The following is a 22,064-nucleotide window of genomic DNA, read 5'->3' on the forward strand; positions in this document are numbered from 1 at the left end:
AAAATTTCAGATGAGGTACAAAAACAGTCCCCAGTCTGCAGCAGTGATACTGGCTCCTAACTTTCCACTGTAACAGAAACTGATCTTCCCAAGTTCAGCCACAATAAAAATTGTTTCAACTTCCCCACCCAGTGTTATCCACCGCAGGAAGGCAAAGAAGAGTCAGTCCCAGTAAAATAAGGCTGTCACTTTCCTTCGGGTTCCAGTTGAGCGGTCCAGCACAACACATGGGAGCCAGCAGCTGTTCCCTGATGGTCGGCACACTCCTCTTCTTCCTTTCACTCCCCCCTCTGTCTTTGTTTTTTCACAAATGGGGAAAGGTGTGACTGGAAAAGGTGCGAGTGCCTGGAAAAATAGTGACGTAATAATTGGGAAATGACATGTCCTCTGGAGAACCATATGTGGCTTTGTCAGCGAGGTGTTGGTTCCCAAAACTACAGTAGCAGTAATTCGTAAAAAGCTATCTGTAAGTCTGTATGCTAGATTTAGCAGAGGTTTTTAGGATTAATAGCAGAAATGTATTTGATTGATTTCGGCCTGATGCCCCTTTCAATTCTAGAAGAGATTTTTGCCCACAATTTGTGTATCAAAGTGTACCCATTTTTAGGGTTTATAAGAATGTATATTATATTACATTTCTGGAAATATATTTGATTTCTGTTTAGTTATAGCGTATTCAGGATCCTTTTACGTGACTACACGCTGCTGTAGAGAGTATATTGTGTATCTCAGTTAAGGCGATTTCCTAAAAAAAAAAAACAGAGTACTGAGGCCCTCTGGTGGTGAATGTATGTTAGAAAGATTGCTAATGAGCTCAGTCAAAACAAACTGTCAGTCCAGCTGTGAAAATAGAAAAATAAACATGTTCATTCAGCTCAGATGTGAAAATCAGTTTACAAGACAGGGAAAGGAAAACAATTAATCTCCACTTGCTGTGAGTTGCACATAACAAAATATAGAATTGATCACATCTGTTTACAAAGGTTATTTACACAAATTCACAATATGAAACACAGTTCAAGTTCTACAGTATATTTCTTGGCGCTATAAATTCCCTTAAAGGATTTTTAACTACTGTTTGTCTCAATAATGACACAGTGTGTGTTTGACTTCAATGTGCAGTCAGACCCTTTACTCATGGAAGCTGTCACTAAGGGTTTGGATAAAGAGGAGAAAACTGAAAATGAGTAACAGTAATCAGAACATTTACAGAACAGTACAAAACTATCATATCAGCATAAGTTATGGTAAAAATTACATTTCACATCTCCCTTGGTTGAACAAAATACTCGCGACACTCACCTGTTAAAAAAGTTCAAGGCACTAAATTTCAGTCCAGTTGTATTTCACACTGCCATCATTCATTTTCACTGCCTCTGTTTTTGATATTTACCATTTTATTTCTGTTACCAAAAGATATAAATGTTGAATTGAATCCCTATTCAATCAGAGAATCCTTGTTTTGCAATGATGCACTAAAAACACACAAACCGATTAATGAGGCCTCTTAGAAGAATGGGAGCCAGTATGTCTCCTGCCTTTTTTGTGGCTATCAGTATATTGTATGTCCTGTCAGATCTGCAGATTTCTCACAATAATAGTCATTTTCAGATCATTCAAATCAATATATGTCCAGCATGAACTGTAAACTCCTCGGTGTGTGAGGCATTTAGCTGAGCTAGCTGTCCTTGATAAACACCGGCTTCTCCGGCACCATGCAGACCTCCAGGCTGCCCGGCATCTCCAAGGCCAGAGCAGGCTGGCACGGCTGGGTGAAGCGCTGGGAGAAAGTGCCTAACAACTGACCGCTTTGGGCATTGTAGAAAGACAGACAACCGAGTTGGTAATCCAGGAGAGTTCCCACTCGCTCAGGCATCTCAATCACAAACACACTGGACAAAACGTCATTGTGGAGCAATTGATACCTGCAGCTGGACAAAGAGAGCAAAGGAAGGTGGGTTTAGACCAAAGTCGTGATAGGAAATACAGGGAATACGGGAAAATACTTTATGCATACCCTGATGGTGTAGGGACACACTGCAAACACCATGACTGGCTGTTCTCCCCCAGTGAGCTGTTTCTATTGGCTGAGCTGTATGCCACTCCAAGCCTGTAAGCTGTGCTTCCTGACACAATGGTCTCCCAGTAGTAATGTCCTTGTGCCGGCAACAACTCACCCAGGATGGATGGACACCTTGAAAACAAACAAACTCTGGTTTCCACATATTCCTTAAAATGTTTCTTAAGGGGGTCCAAAGGAGCTGACGGAAACTCACGGCGTGTCTGTAGATGGTGTGTTTTCGTGTGTATCCTGAGAGTAGTGCAGGGTGGTCTGGTCAACTGACAGCTCCAAAGCGGGGTGAGCTGAGGCTTTCAGCAGGTGGAACCTTGTCCCTGAAAGCAACAGTAACAGGTAAGAGAAAATAATTTACAAAACAAAAACATGTAAAGGAAACTGCTTTTTTGTTACAAAAAAATCTAAGTACAAAGAGAGTTTAATTGTGTGTTTCGTTACCTTTGGTGGAAATGAGTGCAGCCTCGCTCTGTTCGCTGGCTCCAGCTTCATTTACAGCTTTTATATAGAAGAGATAATTCACATTGGGCTGCAGGAGAACCCTATGTTCACAATGTTTGATACCTGAGATGGACCTAGAGTATGTCCCACACACACACACACACACACACACACACACACACGAAATGAAAGGAATAAACCTCAGTACCTCCAGAAGTGTCATAAGTGTATAAAAATATTTTACTGCAGGTAGTTTGGGCAGGAAGTGTAGTCATGTCTTTTGTCTGTACATGTCATTTCTATATCAGAGACATGTACAGTTTATCATCTGTTAGTTTTAAACCAAATTTACTAGCTTTCCTAATATGGTCAGTGTCAGAAATTACAAACTGTGTCAAATTACTTTTAAAGCACTTTTCTGTCTTTCCCACACAGCTATTACAGTACCTATCTGGTTAAAACAAACACCCACCTGAGCCCCTCTCCCTCCAGTTCATACTGGTGGCTGTACTCCAAGGTGTAACTCTGTTCGAGAGTCTGTTTTTTTGAGCTCCACCGCAGCGTGGCTGAATCCCACATGACAGTACAGCGCTCTGTATCAATCACTGGCACTGATGGAGCTGCCAGAAAGAGAACAAGATATCAATAGTATGAAATCTGCCCCAGTATCTGTAGATACTGTATAAAAACAGAAATTACTGGTGAACACTGAATATTCAAACCAATCTTAACTCCCCTCACAATGCTGGTAGAAATTAAAATGATGCTTTACAGTTTTAACAGACAAATTTGTTATATTGCTGTAACTTCAGCTCCACTGTGTGGACTGACCAGTTCTGAAGGCGAGTCTCTCGCTGGGCAGAGAGCAGCCTGTATAGTTGACAGCCATCACCCAGACCTTGTAGGTCTTGTCAGGTTCCAGCTCCTCCAGGACACAATAACTTTCCTTCACTGTCACACGGTACTCCTCTGACACAGCTGTGGACAACAGCAGCCACAACAAAGCATTTTGTTTGTATGGTGTAACTCAGAAAGTCACAATTGTGTCAGAAAACTTTGGAGAAATAATCTCTTCTAAGTTCTAAAGTGTTGACAGGATTTAGAGTTCATATCAACAAAATCTATACATATTATAAATACTACAAGATAATATCCCATAAAATCTGTATTTATTGTGAAGGAATTTTAGGGGTACTATTACACAGGCTTTCCCAGGTCATGTTGGAGTCAATTTCTGAGCTAAACTAAGTCAAAGGTAACAACCAGTGATTCTCCAAAACAGTAGGTCAGCCTCTGTCTCTCCTCTCTGCCTGCTTGGTAAACTGACTGGCGCAGCTGCCTTGATAATGATCCACTGTTATCCATTTTTTTCGGGTAACCCAAGGTCGAGATTATCTTTATTTTGTTTCATTACAGACAGACTGTCTGGCTGGCTCTGTGTAGAAAGTGTTGCATGTGTCATGAATCACACACAATGTGACTTAGGTTAACTTAGGTAAGCTCCTCAGCCGAATCTCGTTAAACCTTGCAATGTTAAGTCTTCGTCAGTCTCAGAAACTTCTTCATCACACCTCAACCTGGCTCACCTTATCTACATAACATTTAAATAAAAGGACCCTTTTTACATTTAATTAAGAGTTAATTGCATTGTCAATTAAAATGATCCCTTTACTATCTGAAGTAGATGGTGATCAAAATGTAATGTTGGTACTAATTGTCCAGTTTAAACACCACCCTTAAGTTTTTACCTCCTTGAGGATCCTCCATGCAGTACACCTGGAAGCAGTCTATGATATCTCCAGGGTTGACTTTCCAATAAACAGTGACGCTGGTGCTGGTGGCTGAGCCTGGCTCCTGAGGCTGCAGCGTAGGCCTCTGAGGCACTGGGGCACAGACCAGGAGACATACAAGATTCATAACTGCACACATATATACAAATGACACAAAACTTCTTGTAGCTAAAGATATGTTTATATGAGACCTACCTGGGATTCCCTTGCGCTGTGCGAGGTGAGAGCTGGAAGTGTTGCCCTTGGCATAGTCCTCGAACACCAGCAGTCCCTTGGGACCCAGCTCCAGTGACATGGCAGAGTCCAGAGCTGCCTTGAGCCTGATCACACAACCACAGTATTATGCCTTTGGCCACAACCACAAACCTTCTTTTCTATATTCTGAGCTTGAATATACCCCTACAGTTAAATATTCCACATATTGGCATACTACATAGGTTATAGCTCTGCAGGTCAAGCAGCAAACTGTTTTGGTTATCACTACCAAATAACATCTTAGTATAAACTGGTTCACACACTAGCTCACACTCCATTAAATGAAAGCACATTACCTTGCATGAATGTCTTCGGGTGACTAGTAGGAGAACAAATTGAAGAAGGATTTATCAGAAATTTGATATAAACCTTGATTATTGGCCGGACATCATACCACTTGATCAACAAGCCTCAGGACTCACCCGTGCTTCAGTCTCAGCCTCCCTGGCCGTGGTCTCTAGTGTGGCCTTGGCAGAGTCGATGCTCTCCTGGAAGGAGACAATCTGGTCATATAGCTGCTCCAGCTTGGCCTTCTTCTCCTCTTCCATGCTGACAGACATGTTGTTGTACTGCTCCATTACCAGAGCCATCATCTCCTCATTCTGCGCCTGCATCGCTGCCTCGATCTCCACACACTGGTCCTGGTCGAGAGGAGAGGGATGGAAAACAGATATTATATTCACAAATATTCACAATTGAAATAAATTTATGGTGGGTATCTTTTCATACAATCACAATGTTTTGTGTGTACAGCTCTAATGGCAAATATTAAAAAAAGGGGTATAGTCTCATTTTATTATTTATTGTGTTAAATGTGAATTAAACAAAGCCAGCTTGTTTTACCTCTACAGAGTTGTAGGCCAGTTCAAGCTCAGACACCAGGTCCTCTGTGTTCTCTGACCTCCCCTGAAGCTCTGAGATCCAGTCACTCAGCTTCTCCTGATAAAACAACACACTTGAAAGTAAAATATCACATTTATCTCCCAGCGCCTCTGACCGCAAGATACGGGAAATTGGGATTAAAAAGTAGGTTCACAAGTCGATTTAAAAAGAATACTCACATGCCCATATGTACAGTATATTCAAAGAGTTGTAATTATTTCTATACTCCCTTCCTAACATGCGTCCAGTGGAATAAAAATAATAAAATCTACAGTCCTCTTTTCACGCACACATTTAGAGTCTTTTAGTACAAAATAACCGCTTTTTGTTTCCCCTGACAGAGAGGCTAACTCAGACTGCTGTTGCCTCATATTAATTTCAGCCGAATGCATTTTTCCACAAAACGAGGACTGTGGATGCATTTAAATCACGTTCAGAAAGAATTTCTTGGTGGCCTTTATAGAAAGGAGGAACAGTTATGGTAAAGAATAACTCCTGAAATGTACATACTGAAATGTACATACAGTATGAGCATGTGAGTATTGTTTTAAGACAGACTTGGGGAAAAAAATATATATATTATTCTTTGAGCAAAAAATGATCATTACAACATTGTGGATATGATATGACTCTGATTAGGTACAAACAATGCAGAAATGTTTGTAATGAATTTGTATTTTAAGGACTAGTGTAATATTATATCAGTAAAATGCACTTTCTTGTTCTTTGCTAATAGAAAACAGACATGTCTGCTACACATTTAATCATGTCAGTGAATCAAACTTTCTAGCTCCCTTTCTTTGAATTGTGTTCTTCTCCTTCTATAAAGCCTCAATTCATCACGTGCTAGGATATTCCCACCAGTGGCAATATCTTAAACATGAATTTTATTAAGGCAATCTGATATGGATCTGTGTGGTCCCAGTTAACGGGAGATAGATGTTCATAACTGTTGTTATTATTTAGACTGACAAGAAAGGTTAATCTTTAGGTAAAAGCCTCATGCAACTTTAAGGGGAATTATCAGGGAGGATATTCCAGGAGGAAGAACTGTGGCAGTCCCCTGTCACCACCTGAACACTGACAGCTCACATTTAACTAGTTCAAGGTGTGTGTGTGTGTGTGTGTGTGTGTGTGTGTGTGTGTGTGTGTGTGTGTGTTTGTGTGTGTGTGAGGAAGAATGTGCCAGCATACTTGCACACATCCATGTCTGAAGAAGTGCAGGAGCACATTGCACATTCAAGAGAATTGGACTGGATACAGTTTTGCCAAGTAGTTTTGTTAACTTGTCAGGATCGATTTTCCTCTCTAGAGTATCTGAATAGACTGCACTTCTTGGTGCTGAAGTCAGACTTGCATTATAGCTTTGATCTTTGTCTTATTTACAGTCCAGCTGTCAATGTTTCACAAAAATACAACATCACACATTCACAGGACCTGGTTCAAATATCATCTGGAAATGACATTTGATCCTCCTTAGTTTGTTCCAGCTTTCCTTCGATTTAGATGCCAGATACTTTACTGTGACTGTTTCTCAAGGTGAAATATCTCACTTCACTCATGTTGTACAATATATCCTCAGAGATTAAAGACAAACAACTGAATATTGTCTCTCACAGTGAATTGAGTGTCTTATAGCAGAATGAGGACTTTTCTCTAAATATTTTATATTTGAACAGGATGGACGAATGGCTTTTGGAAAACTACAGGTAAAAGAAAACAACAATAATACTGATAATAATACAACTAATAAAAATTTTAAAAGGCAGACAGCTGACCCGGTGCTGACCCACTGGGACAGCGAGATCGAACAGATCACATATCTCCACTTGATGATGTCACACTAAACCTTTCCACTGATCAAAGCAGATCATTACATCACAACAATTTAATGTGCTTGGCCGAAGCCTGCCAGCAGCCTGAGAGCATGCAACCTGCCAGCATGAATGGAAAATCTATAGCCGACTAATTTAGGACCAGTTTATTATATGATGACCCAAACTAATGCCAGTAAAATGTGTGATGATCATAACCATGTGTTGTAATAATGCGGGTAAAGTGTATAATGATGAGCTGCTATTTGAGTTGAGCATACCATCAGACATGAGGACTGCAGCCCACTAAAATGATCAAACATATGCGAGACACTGTGAAGTCTCTGAGGCCACAGAGAGAACAAAAAGAAAAAAAAACATGTTATTTCCTCTAAAAAGGAATAATTAAGCATTTTGGGAAATATGCTTATTTGCGCCCAAAAAGATAGAAGATAAGAGTAACTCTCAAAATGTAGAACTACTCCTTTAAATCTATTTTTAACATTTTGCTACACCCTGCATGTCCACTGTGTAATATTCATTAATACTTTTACTGATGCTGTGCATGATAACCAAGCTTTACTTTACTATACTTGTATTGTTTTCATTTGCACATCATTTGTTAATGTCATGTAGTGATTGTGGCACATTAACTTACTTAACAGTACTTCTTGCACAACACTATGTAAAAAGTACAGTCAATAAAGGGTCTACTTCAATGTCCTCCAAAGTTACCATACAGTTGAATCAACACCTCTCTAAAACAGTTTGAACAAAAACTGAACATTATAATCTTCATATAGGTAGGATTTATTGCAGGACTTTTTAGATATTTATTTATATATATTTATATTTTATACTACATTAGTTTTAGCTAGATCTAGCACTTTTCCACAATGGTGAAGAAAGCTCAAAAATACCTGTATTTCTTGAGGAAGCTTAAGAAGGCCAAATTCCTGTGCCAAGTTCTTGTCAGCTTTTACAGAGGAGCAATAGAAAGTATCCTGACTGGAAATATCACAGACTGGCATGGGATGTGCACGGCCCAGGACCGGAGGGCTCTGGGTGATTAAAACCGCTCAGAAGATCATTGGTACCCATCTCCCGAGCATCAGTGATATCAGTGGTGGAGGTGAGGTTACCTACGCAGAGCCCAAAGGATACTAAAGGACAGTACCCACCCCAGCCACAGCCTGTTCACCCTGCTGCCTCCTGGGAAGAGATATAGAAGTTTGTGCTGCCACACCACCAGACTGCAGAGCAGCTTTTCCCCCCAAAGCTATCAGACTCTTAAGCTCAAATTAATCCTAAGCACTGCTCCATTGTATATAGTTTATTTCTGTTTACCATTTTTATAATTGCTTCTATATTAATGTATAGTGTCTGCTATGTAGCACATGGGAGTTACAAACTCAATTTCCCTCTATAACCTGTTATATTGTGACAAAATTAATCTACCTACCTACCTACTTATTAAACATTCACAAACAAGTGTGCAGTTATTCTACTTAGTGACATTAATTATGTATGGGGTCAATTAAACGACTGAAAGGTCTGTTAAAAAACTCCAATAACAGAAATCCAAACAGACTATCAACACCAATCACAGATAGAGCAGATGAAAATCCATTGTATTTAATGCAGCTTTTACAGCTGTTACGGTTACTGAAACAGACCCCAAACATTGGGGTTAAAAATTAATGTGTATATAAACAACATGTTTGCATTCACATAGTATATTACCTTGATTTCCTCGTAGGCTTTGTCCACACCAGTCACCTCATGGCTGTGATGCTCTCCAGAGACACAGTCGTCCTTTGACAGCAGACATCCACAAGTGAGACAGAACCAGTCCATCCCCTCCAGCTCAGCAGCCAGTCGTGCCTGACTCTCCTCCTCTTCATCAAAGATTTCATAGTCAGCCTCAATGAGCTCTTCTTCTGGGGACAGATCAAATACTTTGTTCTCCTTCTCCATCTCCATCTCCATCCTTTCTTCTCTCTGCTGACCAGACTCAGGTTTTGGTTCCTCTTCACCTCTTTGTGTTTCAGGCTCCGGCATCTCTTTTGCATCCTGTTTAGATATTACCTCATATTCAAGCACCTCAGTTACTGATTCCTCTTGTTGATGCTGCTTGGTCTCAAGAATGTCATGCTGTTTTTTATCTGAGTCTGTCTTGACTTCTTCTGGCATCACAGGTTTGCATACTTCACTTGAAATCTCCATTTTAACCTCTGACTCCTGATCAGCTTCTGTAATATGTTGGCTTTGAACTGCCGTATCCTCTGTTAGAGCCTCACGTTCTTCTTCTCCTTCAGGAGCTGCTGTTTGAACATCTGTTGTCACAACACTTGTTACCTCCTGAAGATAAATCTGAACCTGAGTTTGGATCTCTTTTTCACCCACTGGTTCCTCTTCACCTCTTTGTGTTTCAGGTTCCGGCATTTCTTTTGCATCCTGTTTAGATATTACCTCATATTCAAGCTCCTCAACAGTCACCTCTGGAGCCTCCGCAACTGCTTCATCTTGCTCCATCTTTTGCCCTACAACATCTCTGTGCAGCTCAATCTGTGGACTTGAATCCTCTTTAACAATGTCTGTTACGAGGGTCACTTTCATCTTGTGCATCTCTGCCTTTTTTTCTAAGTCTGCTGCTTCTGATGTTGTATAGTCTCTGTGCAGCCAACACAAATCCTCTGGGGGAGTCAAGCTCCTCAGAGGGGAAAAGATGGTCACGTCTTCCTCGAAGTCCTGCTCCACCTTCTGCTCCTCTGTGTTGGCCTCCTCCACAGGTAAAGGAGGAGAGTACTTACTGGCTAACTCATTACTGGGTAGTGCTTCTTCCTTTAGAACAACTTCTGGTTTTATTTCTAGTTGAGGCTCTGTCACTGTTTCCTCAGTTGGTGCCTGAAGCTCCTCTGAACATATGGTGGTGGTTTCAGGTGCTATGAGACGTTCACATGTGCTGTCAGGTTCAGAGAGTGTTACTGTATAATTTGTAGTCTTCTCTGACCACTGACTAATCCCTATGTCCATCTCTACAGCTTGCCCTTTCGGGATAAGGAGGATTAAGTCATCATCTACATTCACCATCTCCTGAATAACAGTCTCAGTGTCCTCTGTGGATGTTTTAGCTTCAGCTTCAGTTATCAGCTTTGTTTTGTCTGAATCGCAGTCAGTTACTGACTCTTGTTGATGCTGCTTGGTCTCAAGAATGTCATGCTGTTTCGTATCCGAGTCTGTCACAGGTTTGCATACTTCACTTGAAATCTCTGTTTTAACCTCTGACTCCTGATCAGCTTTTGTAATATGTTGGCTCTGAACTGCAGTATCCTCTGTTAGAGCCTCACGTTCTTCTTCTCCTTCAGGAGCTGCTGTTTGAACATCTGTTGTCACAACACTTGTTACCTCCTGAAGATCAATCTGAACCTGAGTTTGGATCTTTTTTTCATCCACTGCTTTTTCAGTTACCTCCACTACTGCGTGTACTGTTGAACTACAGTCAGTGATAACCTCAACAGGAGCAACGTCTTCAGAAACAACTGCTGCTGCTTCTTTATCCTCACATAGCGATGTTTCAGCTGATGTATCTATTGCAGTAGAGGTGAGCATTTCCTGTCTTTTAGTCTCAGGTTCTTTCGCTTCTGCTGGTGCCTCTGCTTTGGCCTCAGCTACTACTCTCTCTTCAGCAGCCATCATCTTAGTGTCAGTAAGTGCCTCCTCAGACAAACTCTTCTCAGGGGTTTCCGTTAGTATTTCAGATTGAGGGATGATGTGAGGCACTTCATCGCTTACAGGTGCTATCACAGCTGTCTTTTCTGTCGCATTTGCAACCACCTGGGCTGTTTTTTCAATCGCTTCTTGTATCTGACATGGCTGCTCAGTTTCAATAACGCTAGTTGTTTCTGCCGACACTTCTCTCTGATGCTTCTCACACTCCTCTGTTTTTTCTACTTTACTGTCCACCTGTTGCATTTCGGGAAGTGGTTTATCAGTGCCGCTCTCAGGACAGTCAGTCTGATCTCTCTTTTCCTCATGTTCCACTTTCTGATCATCCATCTGATCCTTTCTCAGTTTGGACTCCTGAATAGATTCTTCTGAGGCTTCTCCGACAGCCTGTTCCTCAGTCACCAAGGAGATGTGTATTTCCTCCTTCTCCCTCTCTGGTTCTGTAACTATTTCTCTTTTCTCTTTGAATGTAGCTGATTTTAAATTTTCACTCCTACCTCCAAAACTGACCTCCTGTGTCTTTGGTTCCTCTGTCTTTATCTTGTCCTCGTCTTCGTCTTCTTTGACCACTCTTGTCAGACATCCTGTCATTTCAAACTTATTCTGTGACCACATCCTCCTCCCCTCCATCTCATCCTCCGCTGGCTCTGGTTGTACCTCCACAGTGGGAGTTTCATCCTTCAAAATAAACTTCTCCAGGTACCCGTGCCCTTCCTCTGAATCTGACAAACGTCTCTTATAAGACGTCTCCGATGCTACGCTCTCTGCCTCAGAGTATTCCTCATCACTCTTTCGCCTTTCGCCTACAGCATCCTCATAAAGGTCTGAGTACATGAAGGACATGGCGGTGGGCTCCTCCAGCAGGATGAGGTCAATGATCTTAGGGGGTCCAGAGGAGATAAAGATGGGCGTGAGGATGGTCTCTTCACTCCCAAACAACACTGAACCACTCTCCTTACCAGATCTCTGGCTCTCTCGTCTCATTCTCATCCCTGCTCTACCCTCCACCTCATCATCATCTCTCCGCTGCAGTGCATCAGCAGGAGGTGCTTCTCCGTAGAAGACCTCATCTAGGTGTTCCCCGGCTATCTCCACATCTGTAACAAAGACAAAAGAATCTTCTGATGCAGAGGGGCTGTCTGTGGCTGTCTCTTTAGCTGGCTTTTGATCCTCTACTGGGGGCTTTGCTGTAGGCTGTTCTGCCGCCTCCTGCAGTTCTGGAGCTTGTTCCCCAGGGACCACCTCATCGAGCAAGGTAAACTTTTCAAAGTAGTCTATGTCGCTGGTGCTCTCTTTCTGAGTGGGTGTGTGTCTGAGCTCTGTTTCAACTGACGGCTGAGAATAGTCTTGCTCTGAGGGCTGAGGAAAGATCACAATCAGCGAGTCAATCTATAGAGGCCAATTTAGTGTTTTAAAACAGCATTTTACTAGACATATTAAAATGTTGATTTCATGTTAATGGTAGAATTAACCCAAAATGGTGTTAGAAGGTGTGAAGAAATATTAAAGTACTTCATTATTAAAACGACTCAAATCAATCAGAGAAATCAGTAAATACCTCTTGGTGAACAAGTATTACCCCTTCCTCTGGCATAACATGATACTGTTGCCGAGACCTGATCTTTGGAGTCTCGTCCAAATAAGACAAATTGTCCTGCAGCTCTGTGCTCTCTTCCTCATCCACAGTGGGAAGTTTGGAGGGGACTCTGATATTGAGAATCTCATAACCCTCTGAAATCAAACTAAACAGCTGCTGATCTTTGTTTTTGATTTCCTCCAAGTCCGGTTCTGTTTCGATTTTCTCCTGTTTGACATTGGGAAGGGAAACCTCCGCCATCTCCGGTCTCTCCGCTCCCAGAGCTGAAGCCGATCTTGAACTACCAGGTCGGCTCAGCCTGTCCCCCAGTCTGCTACTCCTTCCTCCAGACCTTATCCTCCTGCGGACTATTTTCTCCTCATCAAAGACGATGGTGATCTTTCCTGCCGCTCCAGGGCCCTCCATGCTGTAGGATTCAGAGGTGGAGCTGGTCTCAGAGGCCCAAGGGGTAGAGCAGCGGCTAGAGGCCGTCTCCCAAACAATGCCACTATCCTCACTTTGAACAGTTACCATGGAGAACGACGGATCCACCATAAGGCACTGGAGTTTGGGCTTCACAGACTGGTCCTGCACAACCTCTCGCAGACTGGAGGAGAGAAGAATGGGCAGAGTTAGAAGGAGAGCAGTTTACTAGAAGAGGAAGGGCATGACTAAACAGTCTAACTGCAAGAAGAGATCCTTTTGGCAACAACTCATTGAAATGCAAGCAGAGAACAAACCAATGAATCAAATTAAACATATCTGAGCAAGATGTGCCAGCATGGACACCACATTCACGTTTTGCACCTGAGGCAACTTAGCTGAAAACATGATAACACCCACTGATGTATTCTCAAGATGATCACTTGAGGAGTGTAGATCTACAGCATTATAGGAGGTGTCTGGTGCCAGGCTGCCAACATGAGCGATGAGCTGAAAAACTAATGACCAAATGCACTATGAGCTCTCCCTCCTGCTATGAATACAGCTCAGCCAATGCAGGGTTACCGCAAGGTGATGTCCCAAAGCGTCATTCATGTAATATTAGAGAAGAGATGCCTGGCCTTCCCAGATACATTCAACATATCAGTATCTTCTACTATTTATGACATGGCAAGGATAGCTAGAGCACCCAGTATGAAACATGATAAATGAGATGTAAAATATGGGATGGTGAACAATATCAAATATTAGAATAGAGCGGGCTGTAGTGCCACACTGACAATTCCTTGTATGAGCTGAAGAACAGATGATCATTTGGATGTGTGTCATTTGGATACACTTGTCCAGTCACGCTCCCCAGACAGAGATAAGACACAGCTTCTCTTTTTGCTCTCAATAGCAAAATGCATCTGAGAAACAGGTGGTTTCTCACAGACTCCATTCAGTACATGTGGTAAGTTCGTGGTAAAATCTTCTAGCAGAAGACACCACTTTACACAAGGTAAAAGTGAGCCACAATTGAGGTTATTCAGCTTGTAAGTTGTAGTGTGTAAAGCACCTGTTTTGCAGTTCCTCCACCTCGTCTTCATCGTCCTGGCTGATGGCCTCTGAGGCCTCGTACTGAAACTCCTGCAGCTCTGTCATCTCAGAGTCCAGACTCTCACACTCCTCCATCTTGGTAGAATCCTCCAGCTCTTGCCTTTGCAGTTCCCCAATGTTGTTTTTCTGTGTATTTTAGAGTCCTCTTGATGTTTTCAGCCACTCTGATTTCAGAAGAGCTGGTCTGCCTGTTTGTGTCATTCTAAGTTGGGAGCTGTCCATCTGACTCAGCGGGGGATAGAAATAGACTGAGTGGGGAATGAGAAGAGGGGAGTGGAGATAAGGGGGGGGGGGAGCAGTGAGAGAGGGTAGGTCTCACTTTGTCTCAGGTTAAGCACACATACAACAAACTCTAAGAAGAAGTTACATTTTGAACTTATCATAAAAAAGACTGTTATAGATCTAGTAAAATCATGATTCTCTTGGTCTGTGCCTGTGGCCACAGCTGAATGAGTCAGTGTGACTTTAAGGTCAAAATCCCCCTTGCTAAGTTAAATATAGGTTATGTGCTGAAACAGTACCCCCTGGTCCCCCTGCTGCTGTTAGCGACACTAAACAGGGCCACACATACACACACAGTTCTTGTAAGGTATCTACCCTCTAGGAGTACTGGCACTATGCAATAGTCATAAACCTTGGTGTAATAAGGCGTCAAACCACAGAACAAAAAAACAATTTACACAGGAGCTGTCAAGGGAGGCTGCAGAGAACACTTGAACAAAAGGTGCAGATATCCAGGAGTCATTCTTTTGCAATCTTTTTTTAAAGGCATATGAATCACAAGCACCTATAACGTACTAAATGACGTAAGAGCTCCTGATGACGGTGGATAAACTGCTTTACCTTGAGGACACAAAATGACACCTGACTTCAAAATATTAGAAGGCCTAGGCAGATTGGAACAGATCTTTGGGATGCTATTTGTGCTTAAATGGTTAAACATAATACCTGTGGATGAAATCTCTGATCTTGGTTTTTAAATGCAAGGTGATCAAGTATAATATTGTGCGATGGGTTGGCCCAAATTACAGTAAAACATAAAAACAAGGATGCCACCAAACATCACTTACTCAAATACTCTACTATCACCTCATCTGAACATGAACGACAGGGTACAATTTAAAAGGACTTTTGCACTTCTATTAGCATAGCCAATAACTCAGGGGGCTTCACATAGAGCCAAGTGAAAACAATCATACATCTTCAGAGATTTAATGTTTTTAAATAAACATTTAAAAGTCAGTAATGTAAAAAAAGAGCAGAGGAAAAATATAAAACAAAAACAAAAGAAGAAAAACATGTCACACACAAAAAATGTCACGCTCACGTGTAAACCAATAACTTATGTGTTAAGTAAACCAAAAATGAGGGAATGACATCTGTTGCCTTTTCTGTTATACATTTTTTGTCCAAATAACTCAGGCAGATACTGAACTAAAATGACACCAGCCTACATAAAATAATACACCACAAAAACAGGAGCAACGATAAAGGAGTGGGATTATCCAGAGTCCAGGCCTCCAGTGATCGCCTCGGAGTAACTTCAATTATGACACTAACTTCAACATCTTCAACTTAACAAGCTCAGTTTTCAGAGAAGCTTAGAAACTTAAAGACGTCCATGACCAAAAAGGTGAGTGCCTTCAAAAAAAAAGTATATATGGTGTTTAAACCCACAATAGCTTCACTACAGACCTAGAAAAATAGAAAAAAATGCTTTTATGTTACAAGTTGGTCCAGATGGGCTGAAGACAATATACTGTGCATATACGTGGCATAAACTTATTATTGGCATCTTTACATCTGACTCTGTGCAGTATGGCTCTAGCAATGTATGTAACTAAAACGTAGATTAGAAGAGAGAAACTTGTTTGAGACCAGTCAAACATAAACGCTGCTGCTTCCATTTGAGACAGCTTGAGATATGAGCAGGTTGCAGGTGTTATTCTGTCTTTCATACTTTGTCAGTATACTTAACTTCTTCCTAGGAATGCTATGCGCATTGGGAAAGAGGGCTGTGTAAGAGAAATAACCATCTCTAATGACACTGACTGCTTCAGTGCAGCATCTCTCTGTCACCATTTCAAGTGACAGAATATCAGAGCCCTCTGGTGTCACTAAACATATACTGTATTTTTATTATCAGTTACAATAATTTGGAAAATTCTGCAAAGCATCTGAAACTGAGTGCAGTATTTTCAATATGTACTGCCACAGGACATACAGTTTGTGACCGATACCGAGGCAGCCAGAGCATTCAGAGTCTTTCTGGCTGTGAGGTGCCGAGGCAGCCGGGTGCCTCTCTCAGCACATCCCAAAGGTGTCTCTTTGTTTCTGGGGACAGGCTTGTCTTGAGGTAGAAGCTCGTCTAATTAGAGGAATCCCTTATCTCCTGGATGACTCCTTGCTAATGATGGCTCTGACTGGGAGGATCGAGTTCAAGTCCTTCCTCTGTTGTAGTATCCGATATGACTGCACAGACACAGAGAGATGAGAAGCAGGAGGATTATGAATAACTCATGGCTGGCCAACAGCAACTTGGAGCACGAAAGAAAATATGAAGGGCGCACAGTTATCAGGATTGGCATGTACCTCCACAAACTGAGCTTTAATGGCATCAAACTTGACCTTCTCATGGACTGCCCTGGCAACGTTATTTCTTTCAAATGGCTCTGAAACACAAGGAATTGCTGTCGCTCACTGAATATGTAGCATTTCTGGGAACATTTCTAACACTGATGAACCAGTTATTGTTCAGTGGTGGTGGTGGCATGTCATTTACACTGAAATGTTTACCTTCAACACATATGTATTTGTTTCTCCACTCTTGAGAATTGTTCTTGGGCAAAGCTCTGGCCTCTCGAACAGAGATCACCTGCTTATCCCACCTGCAAGACACAGAAAAAACAAAAGGAAGGGGATTGTTTTGCACCTATTACACTGAAAAATAAGCAATAAAATAAATTTTAAAAAAAGGACTGTACCAGTGGCTTTTAGCCAATCAACTACAAAATATTGACACGTTACTGCCAACAAATATAGCTTTTCCAGATAGATTCTGTACCTTCCAGGCATCAGTTGGTTTTAGTTTAATTCAGTGCAGTATAAAAAGTATAATGTGAACATGAAACATTCTTATTTTGATCAAATATACAAGACGGTCATATGATAATGCGGGAAATTGTTTTGCAAACTCATTCTTACTGGTCAATTAAAATGCATCTGAGGCTTAAAAGTGGGCATAATAACCTTCAAACTACTGCCTTTTAAATCTAAAGTCTTAAAAGTTGGAGCTATATTGAATGCATCAAATTCAAGATAGATTCATTTCAGTCTTTGCAAGTTCAACTTTATTGACATGAGTTGATTGAAACAAATGCCAAGAAGGTAGGACAAATGTCAGTAGTAATGTTAAGCCTGTAAAATTTGTACATCAAGGGCAAGAAAATGTAAAATCACTCAACACGTGTGACCTGTTTACGGCGTTTGACACTGTAAAATGTAAACAAATCTGTTTGCTTGGTGAGTTTCAGTTCAACCTTACAAGTGTGGCGTGGAATGGTAACACACTTACTGCAAACACAGGGATCATGGTTTGTCATGTTAATGTTGTGTTAGGCCAAAAGGTCCCACCTGCTCCTGCCCTTCACCCAGAAACATGAAACCAGAGAAGATGTTGCAGGATAGAGGGAGGAGAGGAGAGACAGGGGACTGAAGAGTGAAGAAGTTGGCTAAAGGAGCAGGAGGTGAGGAATGGGAACAGGAAAATGAGCAGGCAAAAGAACCAAGAGTGCATCTGAAACACTAGACTCAGTAATGTGATGTCCTTGGGAGATACCTGAAGTCTGTGGCATAGTATTTGAGAAAGCCCAGAAGCAGCTCTCCAAGAGAGGACTGGTTTCTTGAGATGTAGGGCGGGACGTGTTTAGTTCCCTCTGGAACCATGTCAATTTCCATGGAGGGATTAAAACACTCCTGAAAATCAAGGCACATGACACAAAGACTTAAAACGGAGCACTTTTTCATTTTATAATAGATTATTTCAAGGTGGTGGATGAAGTCAAGTTAAAGTGATGCAGAAATGTATTTTTACAAAAGAGACAGAGGATATAATTGGAAAGATGAGTCCGCAAAGGCATATATTTATAACATATTAATTGACCTTCTATTCTATGCCTGGATGAGAGGGTAAAAAATAAAAGCTAAACTGATAGTGTAAACAGGACTCAGTTGCAAAAGAAATGGAGACACTTACTGGGTAGTCCCTCTGTAGGGAGGGAAGGACAGGATCACTAAGAGCTGTAAAGAAAACAACACGTATATGACGAGATTCAAAATAAGTCAAATGGGAATTAAAAAAGAGATTTTGTCTGTGTGTGAGATTGTACTGACTCTGGAGGGAGTGCAGCACCATCAGCACGAGTGTGTAGCTGCTTAACGTTCCTTTGCTGGCATCATTGATTTGATTATGCCGTGCCCATTTCTTAACAACAAGGATCATGGGTCTTATCCTGAGATCAGCTGAGAGAAACCACACAAACATAGCGGGTCAAAACAAGAAATTTCAAATAACATATGCATTGCTTGTGGCTGGACTAATAAACAAAGTCACTGTTAAGAGTTGACTTAACATTAGACAGAGACATTTTGAAAAATTGGTGCCATCAAAACCAAAGTATTGTCGACCATCTCACCCACCATAGGCATAACTCCTCAGAAGGAATGTGTTTCTGATGCCCACTGTGTTGTTGATATTCAAGTCAAACTCCAGATCACTAAAGAGGGTGGGAGTAGAGAAGTGGTCACATTAACACTTCTTTCGGACTTTGATGATGATGTAAAAACAGGCTTCCACGACTGTGTTGCTCCTACCTGCCTTTCTCTCTGAACCTGAGGATCGGCACTTTGGCTCTGATCAGCTGAGTCCTCTCTATATATGCTATGAATCAAAACAAACATCATAGGATTTGTGGTAATTTAAGGCCTTTCTCGTTTCTCAGTTTGTACATCCTCGACTCCACTTCTCGCATCCCTCCCACCCGAGATGTGAGCGGATGAGTCGAGGAGATGACACGAGGAAAGGAGTTGAGGCAACAGGCATCGAAAAGAGGCATCCTTGCCACTGAGCCATCAATGAAATGAGACGTGTGGCACAGGTAATTACAACATAATGTATCAAAGTCTATCAAATGTCTATTAAAGTGAAATGTCATTAAGGAATGCAGGTAAAACTGCGCCTTAAGAGGCACTACACAAACGGTGAAGGGCAGAAAGTTTGTTCGTGCATTTGACATCTTAAATAACTAACACAACCTTCCAGCTGTGTGTAATGCCTCTTTTTATGTGTCACGGGTGCTGAAAAGACTTTCGCAAAGGATAAACCGGTGCACCTACGCTCATAGCTCCTCTCTCCTCTCAAAGCATTTTAGGAATTTAGATGTCCTTCGAGATGGAGTGCTGAAATAAATTTCACAGGCTGGAGGACGGAGGAGAGAAGAGACAAGGAGGCACAAAATAGAGGAATGATAAATACCTTTGGTTTCCTTTTCAGTGAACCTGAAACTATTTTTCCACTGGGTAAATAGCGCCACCCGGTGGAGTCAGTGGAGAAAACAAAATCTAGGGATCCCACTATTTTTTATTTTGTTTAGTAAAACATGTAAGTAAATAAGTAAATAAGAGCTTTCCAACCATGTTAAGAATACAATAAATTATTCTAAATAATTTGATATTCAAAAAAATAGTTTATTATTACTCACACAGTGATCTGAACAACCTTTGGAGGACTGAGAGTACATGAATGGGATCAGGTCTTTTCTGAAACAGAAAAACATGGAGGTGTTTGAGAGAATGTGTGTGTTGTGTACACACACACACACACTTTGGATGACATTCACCACGCAGACTCAGGGATACTCACATTTCCTTTGAGGACCAGACACAGATCAGCATCACTGCTCCGGCAGCCCAACCCATTCATAGAAGATCCCGTCAAGTAAAGTCGTGCCGCTGCAAGAAACGCATTTAGTGAATAAGGATCACAACAGAAAGTCAGTCAAAGCAGAGCTTTACGGTATATTTCAAACACACCTGCATAGACACGCTGTATGTCTTGCTGCAGCCGAGTTCGGCAAGTCTCCTTTCGGGCCAAATCAGAAGATTGCTGCTGGCACGCCTCAAACAGCTCAACCATCTGAACACTCAGCTGAGGGCACAAACAAATCTCCTGACTAAATCAACCATACCTGCATGCACACATAGTTGGATTTAACGTATTTCGGATGCAGGTTAAGGCCTTCTGAATATACAGTACCTTGTCCTTTGCGTAGGCCTGCAGGCTGTGGGAGCTATCTGGGATAGTAGGCACCTGGGGTTGGGGCTGGGCACGTGGGCTAGGATAAGAGCGATCAAAATCAGTGAAGGATGATCTTGATGGCCCTGCGACCACTTGGTCAGGACGACGAGGGGGAGGTGCCCGAATTAAAGGGGAGCCGATTACTGGGTGGGAAGAAGAGTCAAGGCGTTGGCGTTTCACAACATTGGGGGTGTATTCATCAATCTGCCTCCTGAAAGAAACACAATGATAAGGAAAAACATCACAAGATATGTTAAAGGCAAATGTTCATAAAAGGGAAGTGAGTTTAAAGATACTGAAGAACGAGATTATTTAGTTATGAATAAATGGTCAAATTACATACTTGCGCCTATTGGTCACAGTTGGTGTGCGATGAGGAGGGACTGGAGAGGTGGGTGGTGTGGGTTTCCATTCATATGAAGGCAACCTCTCTAATCCAGGAACATAGAAGCTACCAAACAGGCATGTGTGTATTACTATACAGGACATAAACGCGCCCAACAAGAAACCATATGAAAGTTCTACTATTGTATTGATGCTGTCTAGTACACAAGTGCAGTTGGTTTCTTGGGCAGGCTCACCTATTGACACCAGCCAGGGGTTGGTGGTTGTAATCGTAGTATAGAGGCACAGAGGGTGGTGGGTACAGGCCCTTACTGTAGGCTGACCGCCCCCTCGGTGCAGCGCCGTGGGGGAACATGCTGCGGTTCTTCAAAGAGCTCCAGCATCAAATACCTTAACAAAAACCAACAGAACGGTTAGTGTCAGTAATTAAAGACGAGCTGTGGCTGAACTCATAACTTAACACAACAGTAACGTTAATGCCACGAAGATTTACTGAGGAAACCGAAACTTACTTGTGATCGGGCAACAAAGCGAGCTCAGACTTCGACGTTTAAGCAGCGTCTAGCTAGCTAATTCATATATCAGTAACGATATTATCACACAATTAAATATGTTTCTCTGTAGATTCGTGTAAAGAATGTGTCTTCGGAAACGTGTCACTAAGTGTTGAAAACGTTTACTCAAAAACTGAACTATGTACCACTTACCAAATTGCATGTCACATGTAAACAAAACTGAAGGTGCTAGTTTCCTGAGTACATACTTCCGCATTGATGCCATGACGTAATGGAGCGTGATTTAAAGGGGACGTGGCCCTGCTAGTTAAAGGGGAAATCCACTCAAAAGCAAAACAAATAAAGATTTTGGCTACACAGTGTGCTGTATCAATAATAGTATTGAACAGTGAAATCAACACCCCCCTCCAGAAAAAGCCAATAGGCCTACATCAAGCTTTGAACTAGTGATATTTGTGATTATGTTAGTTTGACTAATACACAATCACAGATAGCCTATCTCCATTAAACTCGATGTCTATGAAGATTCTCAGTCATCCAGGTCATAGTTATCCAACGAAGGTTAAAGTCAAGGGCAACTGGACTTGGTTGAAGATACTGGAAGACGTTTCGTCCCTCATCCAAAGGACTTCTTCAGTTCTGACTGACTGGCAGGGAAACTCAGCTATTTAACCTCAGTGGGGTCGTTTGCCAGGGTCATCGATACTGCTGGTTCGTTAGTGTTCCTGGTTGCTGTAACGACAGTC

The 22,064-nt window shown here is 41.8% G+C and overlaps 2 protein-coding genes across 5 annotated transcripts; both read right to left on the minus strand.

Moving 5' to 3' along the window:
* Positions 1 to 875: 875 nt before the first annotated feature.
* cmya5 (cardiomyopathy associated 5) lies at positions 876 to 14,302 on the minus strand. 2 transcript variants are annotated; one of them, XM_046035941.1, is made up of 14 exons: positions 14,063 to 14,302; positions 12,544 to 13,168; positions 9,000 to 12,344; positions 5,404 to 5,499; positions 4,983 to 5,201; positions 4,857 to 4,879; positions 4,501 to 4,625; positions 4,264 to 4,398; positions 3,347 to 3,493; positions 2,988 to 3,135; positions 2,516 to 2,649; positions 2,277 to 2,394; positions 2,018 to 2,194; positions 876 to 1,931 (listed from the first exon to the last, which is right to left on the minus strand). In XM_046035941.1, exons 1-14 carry the CDS (start codon positions 14,176 to 14,178, stop codon positions 1,679 to 1,681), a joined length of 5,661 nt encoding a protein of 1,886 aa, XP_045891897.1. In that variant the 5' UTR covers positions 14,179 to 14,302; the 3' UTR covers positions 876 to 1,678. The 2 variants fall into 2 exon arrangements, 1 of the variants encoding a protein (XP_045891897.1); XR_006822624.1 differs by lacking the exons at positions 876 to 1,931; positions 2,018 to 2,194; positions 2,277 to 2,394; positions 2,516 to 2,649; positions 4,857 to 4,879 and having other exon boundaries at positions 2,999 to 3,135.
* Positions 14,303 to 16,217: 1,915 nt separating this feature from the next.
* tent2 (terminal nucleotidyltransferase 2) lies at positions 16,218 to 21,575 on the minus strand. Of its 3 annotated transcripts, XM_046035743.1 has the most exons (16): positions 21,511 to 21,529; positions 21,316 to 21,372; positions 21,040 to 21,193; positions 20,802 to 20,909; positions 20,417 to 20,669; positions 20,194 to 20,308; positions 20,024 to 20,112; positions 19,863 to 19,920; positions 18,976 to 19,042; positions 18,802 to 18,878; positions 18,496 to 18,624; positions 18,359 to 18,402; positions 17,942 to 18,078; positions 16,900 to 16,991; positions 16,696 to 16,775; positions 16,218 to 16,575 (listed from the first exon to the last, which is right to left on the minus strand). In XM_046035743.1, exons 3-16 carry the CDS (start codon positions 21,156 to 21,158, stop codon positions 16,489 to 16,491), a joined length of 1,455 nt encoding a protein of 484 aa, XP_045891699.1. In that variant the 5' UTR covers positions 21,159 to 21,193; positions 21,316 to 21,372; positions 21,511 to 21,529; the 3' UTR covers positions 16,218 to 16,488. The 3 variants fall into 3 exon arrangements, with proteins under 3 accessions (XP_045891699.1, XP_045891697.1, XP_045891696.1); XM_046035741.1 differs by lacking the exon at positions 21,316 to 21,372 and having other exon boundaries at positions 21,511 to 21,575; XM_046035740.1 differs by lacking the exon at positions 21,511 to 21,529 and having other exon boundaries at positions 21,316 to 21,500.
* Between the last annotated feature and the right edge of the window lie 489 nt (positions 21,576 to 22,064).

Source organism: Micropterus dolomieu, linkage group LG21 (genome assembly GCF_021292245.1).
Source record: "Micropterus dolomieu isolate WLL.071019.BEF.003 ecotype Adirondacks linkage group LG21, ASM2129224v1, whole genome shotgun sequence".
NCBI lineage: Eukaryota > Metazoa > Chordata > Actinopteri > Centrarchiformes > Centrarchidae > Micropterus > Micropterus dolomieu.